Source organism: Podarcis raffonei, chromosome 4, assembly GCF_027172205.1.
Source record: "Podarcis raffonei isolate rPodRaf1 chromosome 4, rPodRaf1.pri, whole genome shotgun sequence".
Classification (NCBI taxonomy): Eukaryota; Metazoa; Chordata; class Lepidosauria; order Squamata; family Lacertidae; genus Podarcis; species Podarcis raffonei.
In genome coordinates this window covers 23,477,055-23,487,303 of record NC_070605.1, presented here as the reverse complement: position 1 = coordinate 23,487,303, position 10,249 = coordinate 23,477,055, and the positions used below count along the sequence as shown (strand labels likewise).

The following is a 10,249-nucleotide window of genomic DNA, read 5'->3' as shown; positions in this document are numbered from 1 at the left end:
ATCGTTCAAATAACATGCCTTTCTTAAAAGACCCCCTTTGGCCTGTAACTGCGGTTGTAGGGTACGTACTAATACACTTAAGTGCTCTATGTGGCTGCCATATTGTTTAATAAAAATGGCTTCAATTAATCATATATGTCAGACCAGGGTAGTTTGGATGCCAGGAAAATCTGACTGGCATGTATGGTTACACTTCCATGGGAAGCTTATGTAAGTTCCTTGCCTGTGGTCATCTTCACCATCATGTTTTAATGGGGCCTCACAGTGTTATGGATCAGTTTTTCCAGTTTCATAAGAAGTTGCTAAAAAATGGTTGGGGCAGGATCACTTTGCTTTTGTTCACTTTCTCGCTTGTCTTTTGATTTTAAGCAAGATTAGATGAGCTCTCCTATAGTGGCGTACTGCAGGAGAGTGCAGAACTGGGGACGGTAACAATACCCTTTATTTTTGAATTTTATTTCAAAATTGAGAATAGCAGAGCATATATATTATTAATCACTTGTTATAATGAATTGGAATGAGGAAGTGATACTGGATTGTGGGAAACTTTATGACCACACTTCTGTAGTCAGTATGTCAAAAATTATGGGGGGAATTCAATGTCACACTGTTAGAACCAACTACCCAATCCCTCCACATTTGCTGTTCAGAACATTCTCTTGCAACCTCCACTCCAGCCAATTTAATGCAGAATTGAAGTACTCCAGTTGCGTATGGACCTTGTCACGTATATATCATATGCCATACGGATGTTGCCTAAATAATCAAACAGCATGATAACATAATAAGAATACAGTGGTACCTTGGAAGTTGAACAGAGTCTGTTCCGGAAGTCTGTTTGACTTCCAAAACTTTTGGGAACCAAGGTGCGGCTTCTGATTGGCTGCAGGAAGCTCCTGCAGCCAATCGGAAGCTGTGGAAGTCGCATCGGTCGTTCGTGTTCCAAAGAACGTTCGCAAACCGGAACACTCACTTCCGGTTTTTGATCATTCAGGAGCCAAAGCGTTTGACTCCCAAGGCGTTTGAAAACCAAGATAAGGCTGTAATGTGCCTCTTCTTTATGCATTTTTTGTTCTTGTCAACTTTTTTCATATGTGTACCCTGCCCTTCCACCCAACAAGGCAGTGTTACCTGCGATCACCCACAACAAGCCTGAGAGATTGGGCTGAGAGTTGGTGATTTGCTCAAGGTCATCAAGGAAACTTCATAGCCAAGGAGGAATCCCTGATCAAAGTCCATCTTTGTCCACATTGACTAAATCTTCCTTTTGCTTCAGTTTTCAGACAAAACGGATAGAGAGTACTACACTCTGGATGATATGTTTGTTTCCAAAGCGGCAAGGGGCGAGCGCAGCGGCGAGGAAGAGGGAAGGCAAAGGAAACAAGCAATCCATGAGCACCAGCATCTTGCTGCACGCATGGAGAAGTGCCCTTACTGCTTTGGTAGCCCCGAACTTCCAAAACACCTGATTATTGCAATTGGTAACAAGGTAAGGAAGCAGCACAGCCTGTTCTGCGATGCAAATGGGAAGAAATAAAAGAGGGCTGTTTTCCATTCCATGGTTTTATGAGATTAAAAGTGAGATTGCTTCTTGTGACATGAGTTATTGCCTTTGAATGTTCCCGGCCCTTCCAATTAGGAGGAAGGAGCCACTTCCTCAAGGGTGCGACTAAAATGATACGACTCTTGTCTTGAATGATCAAGTTAATCTTCTTCAGTACTTCAGATTTGCAGGTGACCTTGCTGCAATGATATGCAAGAGCTGAATATTTAGGTTGCATAAGGTGGGTAAATAATTTGGAGGCCAAATCATGGTAAGAGAAAAAGGGTCATAGAGGGGAAGTTGAAATTAGAAGCCAGAAAACATAATAAGGTCCACAAAGGCAAAGCAAAGTCATCCGGATTTCAGCAGCACTACAGACAGCAGTCACTGCCTTTTAAAATAAATTTTGGGTGAGTTGCAAAGAGCATATGGAAGTTTTTACTTGAGACCAACTTGCTGCAGTCCAGATGACATTGAACTACAGCTCCCATCATCATGACAATTGGCTGTGTTGACTGAGGCTGATGGGAGTTGTAGCCCAAAAATGTTAGGAGGACACTCTGTTCCTGTTTTAGACTTTGCCCCACCCACCTCAAAAAACGTGCTAGAAGTATGTGTTTACTTCAACATTGTCATAGTTCAACAAGAATCATATTTCCTCAAGTTTATTGCCCCCCAAAAGTATTCTGACTTTGACCCATGTAGACTCTCTGGATGACCAAACATTAAGCTAAAATACATGCACAATTCAACAAAATGTAGATAAAAATAACCAGAAACAGACCACAGGATGAATGCTTAGCTCTGACCTCAGTAATGACTGGGCTAAAACTTAAAACACAAGAAAAGGAACAGTATATTCTGCTAATTCGGTCTCTTTAGCTTCCTCTCAGATATTCACATATACCCATTATCCTTCACCATGTATCCCACAATATTCCCTTGCTCATCTTCCTCTCCCCATCACTCCAGTTTTTAAATAGGTTACATAATTTGATGTCCATGTTTCATAATGTTGTAAAACTGTAATCATTTTTTTTAAGTCAGCCAAATACCTCCTTGAGCAGATGGCCATATGATCTCTTTAGACCGAGTTTATTTCAGCAGAAACAGCCGTCAGCCTTACCTCTAAATGCAGAGGTTTTAGAGCCTTGAGGATCTCAAAACCTAGGAGGGAACATATGAGAGAAGACGCATCTTGTACAGAAACCTCTTTATTTGTTAGGTGTACTGGTTGTTGTTCTTGTGCCTGGTTTCTGACTCCGGGTTTTAAAGAGCAAAGGGGAACTAATCTGTACCCAATGTTGGGATATATGTGGCTGACTAAGGGTGCATTCCTGGCCACTGCTCTGCAAGGCTTCCTGGGGTGGTAGGGCCACCATCACATCTGCAACCTTGCTGAGCAAGTTGGCTGGGTGGAAGGGGGCAGGCAGATTTCTGCACCAGCCTGGGGGCAGCATAGTGACTGGGACTGAATTGGGCCGACTCAGCCCCACCTGCTCCTGTCTGGGGGCTTTCTGTTGGCTTCTGTCAGCAGGGAACCCACAAATTCAGTGGGTTGAAGGGAGAGCTCTGCCTGTGGAGTGATACTGGACTCTGCAGGTGGAGGTCAGCAGGGCTGCCCAATCCAACCCTGTTCCCCCCTGCCCCACAAAGGGAGTTTGGATTGTTCCATAGGTCTTTTCATGGAAACAAACACGCAGAGACAGGCAAGCAAACAGTGAAGGAACTTTCGGATGCAGTGCATGGTCTAGAAGGGCAAGATTTTGGAGTTGGTAGACTCAACGGAGGAACTGAAATGTGTAAAATATGATTAGTGTTCTGCATTGCTCTGTGTGGTGTATGTCAGAAAGAGATTCGTCTTCACTTGCATATCTCTGTTCAGCAAAGAGATCTGGGCATTCTCCCAGTGACTTAAGATGAGGATGATTAACCTTTTTGGCTCCAAGGGCCACATTGCATTGCCACAAAACCTCTGAGGGGTGCATGTCATGCTCAGAAAACAACATAGGAAATTTCCCTATGCTTATTAATTTTATGTGCTTGGAACTACCTACAGTAACTATATACTTTGCCCCAGTTCAGAGTATATAGTTAGATAATGGCCTCATGTTCTCTCCCCCCCCCGCCCCCCGCAATTCTCTACTTCTCTAATACAGTTGTGTGGAGGAGATAAGAACCTTAAATATTTCAATTAGCCACAGTTATAAACTGGGTTAATCTTAACCAGGCATAGGCAAACTCTGGCCCTCCAGATGTTTGGGACTGCAATTCCCATCATCCCTGACCACTGGTCCTGTTAGCTAAGGATGATGGGAATTGTAGTCCCAAACATCTGGAGGGCCGGAGTTTGCCTATGCCTGATGAACTATGGGTTAGTTGAACCAATCCTGCTTCATAAACTTTGCTTTGAAGTTGACTTTCCCCCCAAATCAACTATAGTTAAGACTAAACACAGTTTGTCCTGGTTCAGATATAATACTTGGCTGCAGTTAGTCTAAAACAAAAGTGCACATTTCTGACCTCTTCCCTGCTATGCCAGAGGACAAGGGAAGGGAGGATCATGCAGAGGCAAGGCTCATTGCACTCCTTCCTAAGATGTGGTTTATTGCTTTGTCCAAATGAGGAAAAATACAAGTATAACCACTCATAGGAGAAGCATACACTGACTCAGGGTTGCATGAAATTGTGTTTGCGATTTTCTGTATGTGGTATAACGTCTTAGGTGGCATCTCTTTGATAATATCTGACATAGCATTTACTTTTTTAAAATTCCCTGCATCATAGAATAAAAGTGTTTCTACAGTATGTGTTAGCATATAATTGCCATAACAAAAGATTTTTATTTTTTTTTGTACAACAGAATAGACTAAGACCAAATACTGTCAGTGAGCATAAAGGCTTAAGCATTGAAGTGAGCTGTCTTAACAAATTGAGTTGCCTTGAATCTCTTGTATGAAATGCTGCTGGAGAATGATTATTTCGAGAGGCTTGCGTTGATTATGATGATTTTTCAGTAACAAACTTGCAGAGAATAAAAGGCTTGCTCTGGAGGGCTTGCGATCTGTAAATCAGTAAAGAGACCAGAGCAGCAGGGAGCATAAAAGAAAGTAATTAATGTGATTATTTCAGTTACGTATACTGAGGTTTATAAATAGCATTGTTGGATCCATAAGAGAATATTCCAGAATCTACCATGGGCAATACATTTATGAGGCCCAACCAAAACGTCACCATTGTTAAACAAGGGTGGGGCTGGGGAGGCAAGGGAGGGAGAGTACAAAAATCAGGATGAATTTGTAGCCATGGGGTAAGGTTGTTCCAAAGTGGAAATTGCAGGAATAAGTCTCTACTAGGTATTACAGGTATCGGGTTGCACACTGATTCTGCAATAAAGAAGAAATGGCTACTGTTTTTTAAGAGCGCAAAATCTAACTTGTAACCCAGATCTGGCTTAGGTAGTGCAGGGTGTGGGACTAGGGGATTTGTGCCAGAGGCTTCGTGGGGAAAATGGGGTTTAAAGTAAAAATCTTTCCCAGTCTGCATCTGTAGTGAAATTATTTTCAGGTGTTTCGCTTGTTGTATCTTACACACATTTGCCTTTCTGGGCTCCTTCAGGAGGACGGGTGGAACATAAAATAAACAAATAGAAGCTTAAACCACCTTGTATTCCACCCCCCTCTCTCTAGGTCTACCTGTCATTGCCAAACTACCAATCTCTTACTGAAGGCCATTGCTTGATAGTTCCTATGCAGCACCACATTGCAGCCACTCTTCTAGATGAAGACATCTGGGAAGAAATCCAGGTGAGCGAAGTCTTAGGCTTGATGTGACTTGTTGTGTGGATTCATATCTAAACACTGTTGATATAAACCAGCCAAACTTGGCACTTGTAGTCCTCTTAATTTCAAGGGGAAACATTTACCGTATTTTTCGCCCCATAGGACGCACCGGCCCATAGGACGCACCTAGTTTCTTTAGGGGGAAATAAAGAAATTTTTTTTTATTTCTCCCCCAGGTGCGGGGCTGGGGCGGGGGAAGCCCGAGCTTCCCCAGCCCCCAGAACAGGCTGCTATCCGCTAGCTGTGGGAGAGCTGCGCGACTTCGCGCAGCTCTCCCACGGCTAGCGGAGCGCTGCGTGAAGCCCGAAGCTTGGGGCGTGCTGAGCTCAGCGCGCCCCAAGCTTCTGGGTACCGGCAAGCTCTCCGCTAGCCGTGGGAGAGCTGCGTCTCCCATGGCTAGCGGATAGCTTCCTGAAGCCTGGAGAGTGAGAGGGGTTGGTGCGCACTGACCCCCCTCGCTCTCCAGGCTTCAGCGAAAGTCTGCATTCGCCCCATAGGACGCACACACATTTCCCCTTCATTTTTGGAGGGCAAAAAGTGCGTCCTATAGGGCAAAAAATACGGTAAGCATCTGTTTGCTCCTTCATTGTAATTTGTAGGAATTAGTGTTTTCTTTTTGGTAGGATTGTCCCTTTTGCTGTGAGAAGGACAGGCTGCCGCTTGGGGGTGGGTGAAGAGGGGACTGTTATATGCAGCATGCTCCTTTCAGCCGTGATATGGTAGATTTATTCAGAGATGAGTTGCCTTCTCCATCATCTGTTGGAACAATACACAAGGGGCTTCTGAGTGCTTTGTTTGAAGACTTTGAATAGATGTGTGTTTTTTTTGGTAAAAAACCTGAAATCATTAAGAGAGTTATGGGAAGTTCATAGCTAACACTTAACTTTTTGCAACTGAGACTTTTTCTTCAGTCTACAAATCAAGCATTCTGAATAAATGTTGTGAAGTATAAAAATAACACAAAGTGGGTGTATAAAGGTTAGCGACATTTAACATGTCAGTTTATCCGGCCCAAATAACCTGATTTGAAAGTAGAGAAACTTCAATACAGTGGTACTTAATTTGTTCCGGAGGTCCGTTCTTAACCTGAAACTGTTCTTAACCTGAAGCACCACTTTAGCTAATGGGGCCTCCTGCTGCCGCCATGCCGCCGGAGCCTGATTTCTGTTCTTATCCTGAAGCAAAGTTCTTAACCTGAAGCACTATTTCTGGGTTAGCGGAGTCTGTAACCTGAAGCGTATGTAACCTGAAGCATATGTAACCCGAGGTACCACTGTACTGTTTGTTTGAATGAGTGTAGTACTTGCACATCTTTGCCAAGCACTGACCACATTAAATGGCTAGTAAATCTACAAATTGGCATAAAAGAATATGGGGCCAGTTTATATTGAACAAGCTTGTGTACTTTGGACATAGAACCATCTCTAAGTGGGTCAAGTTGGGATGTGTCTGTGATGGTTTGGTTAGACACCAAGCAAAAAAGAAAGAGGTTTGCATTTTCCAGAGTTCTCATGCTGGTTCGCATACCTGGTGTGAGTCTCTCTCTCACTGATCAGTCTAAAGTTGAGGTTAATAAATTCAGACTACAACTTTGCCCTTGGTGCATCAAGAGTCTCCTTAATATACTACATGGAGATTTCTGGAGTCAAGCATACTTAAAACAACAGTGAGCTGAGCTCCTTGGTAACAATTTATTCTCAAACCAGACATTAATGTTATTAAACTGAAAGCACATGGACAGTTTACATTTGAGGATAATGTTTATTTGGGAGGATTAATTGAGTGAGCAAGAGGTCATTCAAGTTTCTAGGATTTGGTCTCATGTAGGAGGAAGATGAAATTCAACAAGGAGCTAAATATAAACTCTTGGAATATCAATATAATGGGAAAGTGTAATTAAATATGCCTGGGAAATTCTGCAAAAATGCTTAGAAGATACCTTTATTCCACAAAGAGCATGTCTCCAGAGTAGCTTGGCTAATTATGGACCCACTAAATAAATAAAAGTCTTAATAGAGCTTTTATAATCACTGAGAAGATTCAGAGCTCTTTTAAAGTTGTTCTCTGTTAACAAAATCTCTTTCATGCTCCCTTTCCCTTGCAACATGTCGAGGCATTTGTCATATCACATCTGTTTCTGCTTTCTGTCCTTAAGACTGGTAGTGCATTGCTTAATTATTCTAGTTCAGGCTAAGAAAGTATAGGAATAAGCATGAAAAACAAGCAAACCCCAAAATCATGCACTAAGTTTCAGTCACCCTCAATATTCCAGTAATACTCTGTAAACACCAAGTTAACAGTGTTGATAGCAAGCCTAGACTGGCAGGGACCTCTTAAAACAAGCATAGTAAGTTTTGTTTTGTTTCTGAATTGCATGAACGTTATCTACCATGCCCATTCTAAGGAACTATAGGGAGCCATTATGTTGTCTAATAGATTTAAATTAGTTTGGTTACATCAGAAGTGTACGTGGGAATTTTTTTTTTACCTTATATAGAACAATTAGTGTATTTCTTACAGCCAGCCAGCCAGCCAAAAATACAAAATGCAGAATCGCACCCTCAATAAAAACCAGTCAAAATAAAATAAAACGATATGCTAAGAACTGACAACCATAAGAAGTCTTAAAGATAGGTTTTCAAATTTTCACCATCTGTGAAGATGTTTGTTCTGCCAAAAATGCTAAAGAGGCTCTCTAAAGACAAACCTGGAAACAGTCTCATAAGAGGATGATTTATATATTATTTGACCCACCTGATAAAAAAAAACTTAAGGTAAAATAACACATGAAGGTGATTACAGGGGCAACACCTACTTTTAAAAGGAACACTGGCAAATCTGCCATCCAAATGCTGATCAGTAACATAGCTCTTCTTTGCTTAGGTATTGATTTTATAAAAAGCAAACAGAGTTTAGGGGCAGACAGATGCAGACCCTGAGGCCAAGGGCCCTATAATTCCCCAGGCTAGCACATGTAGCTCTCATACATCTTAAATGGCTTTAAAAGGTTGTTAGATAAATTGATGGGGAAGAAGTCTACCAATGGTTGATAGCCACTGCATCCAGTATTAGAGGCAATATGAACGCCGAATGCTGGTGGTCATAAGCAGGAGAGTGATGGCTCATGTCCTCCTTGCCGGCTTTCCATGGGCATCTAGTTGGTGACTGCATGAACATAATACTGGTCTAGTAGATGGGCCTTTGGTCTGGTCCAGCAGGACTGTTCTTACGTTCTTAAGTCTGTATATTTTGTTTTCTGTTGTCCTATAAATTGAAAAGTAACATCTTAGTTTCCCCACCATTAACTCTTTCTTACATGAGTTTTTTCTTGCTCTGTGCATGTATTCAATGAAATGATTCCCTTGAAACGCCAAGGCTTGAAACGGATTAGGCCCCCAAAATGGACTTTGGACATGCCTGTACTATGGGATATAAAAACTCACGTTAATATCTTGACGTAAGCTCAGCTGAATGCTTAAAATGAGAGGCCGTTTTGCTTAGGATCAAGTGTATCGTCATAGGCCATGCTTGGCACAAGCGTGCTGATCTCAAGGGAAATGGAAGGAAGGCAGGAAAATGGAAGATTGCAGCACCAATCCTGCTTGAGGACCTCTTACCTAGTTGTGAAAATGCACAGGGGTCTCTCAGCATCTTCTGGCTATAAGATTTTGTCAAGATATGGCACTTCTATTTAAAAGAATATATGTAGCAAGTTAATTATGTATTGCACAGGGAAGGGGAAATGTTGTTTAGACCAACTAGAATTTAAAAAGCAAATTTAGGTCGTTTATCAAAAGCTTACCAGTTAGAGACAACCACCTAGTAAGTTGCCTTATTTTTTTAGTAAGACTGTTGGTCCATTTAGTTCAGTGCTGACTGGCAGTAGCTCTCCAGAGCTTCAGATGCCAGGAATTGAATCTAGAGCCTTGTGCACTCAAAGCAAGTGCCCTACCACTGATTTACTGCCTTCTTGAAGCTTTTTAAATTACCTTAGTAGCTGCAGTGGCGGCGGCAAAAGAGCATTTCCCCCATTTAATTTGCTTTGAAAATCTCCAAAATATCATTGGTAGAATGGGTGCTAGTGGAAGTGACAGGCAGTAATGTGTCAGCTGTTGAATTAATTCTTAGTTTCCGCAACTAGAACAGGATAATGAACACTTCTGCTTACTGATGTGTGATTCTTGAAAATGCTGGCCAGGGGGTTGTTTCAATTTAATTTGCATTTAAATGTCATGGCTTCTCGGACATCCTGGTGCCAATATTTTTGCTTGACAGCCGTTAGCCTGCCTTCACAGCCTTTGCTTGGCTGCTTCATAGCAATCTTGAGGCAGATGTGCTTTTTCGGGGAGAAATGTAAACTGTAAAGCAAAGTCAGAGATGGAAACTTCATGTGCCCTTCCTTCAAATATTCTCTAAATAAATTTTGCAGAGAACTTCCTTTGACCTCACAAGTGCTATAAACTTTGACCCCACCCCAGCTATTGTTTTAAACATGCACCACTGCACGACAGAACCAAGTGCTATTTGGCAAGAGAGTTGGGAAATACCATTCTAGTTTGGGAAATGTTTCCGTAACTTGACCCTGTGGCTCTTAAAGACCTAGTATCTCGAAAGTCTCATTTTTTAAATGATGCAAAAGCTTGACCCTGACAATAAATGTATGTGCTATTCTACTGGAGTACCAAGGGCCAGAAGCACAGGATTCCTAGCACGCCAGAAGATGACCACAAGCTAGTATTTCTGTGCCATTGAGGACCCCATTCTCCCATGTGCCATGGTGGTTTCTGGTACTGCATGAATGTGCTGGATAACTCATTCGGTTGCCCATCCCCACTGAAGCAGGTGATATGAAAGATTGTTCTTC

The 10,249-nt window shown here is 42.2% G+C and overlaps 1 protein-coding gene across 1 annotated transcript in view; it reads left to right on the top strand.

The window, feature by feature from the left end:
• The window catches only part of CWF19L2 (CWF19 like cell cycle control factor 2), a 70,904-nt gene that overhangs the window by 54,456 nt on the left and 6,199 nt on the right, over window positions 1–10,249 (top strand). The window contains exons 13-14 of the mRNA XM_053385744.1: window positions 1,277–1,489; window positions 5,233–5,349. Of these exons, the coding sequence (XP_053241719.1) occupies window positions 1,277–1,489; window positions 5,233–5,349 (330 nt within the window). The remainder of the gene's footprint in view (window positions 1–1,276; window positions 1,490–5,232; window positions 5,350–10,249) is intronic.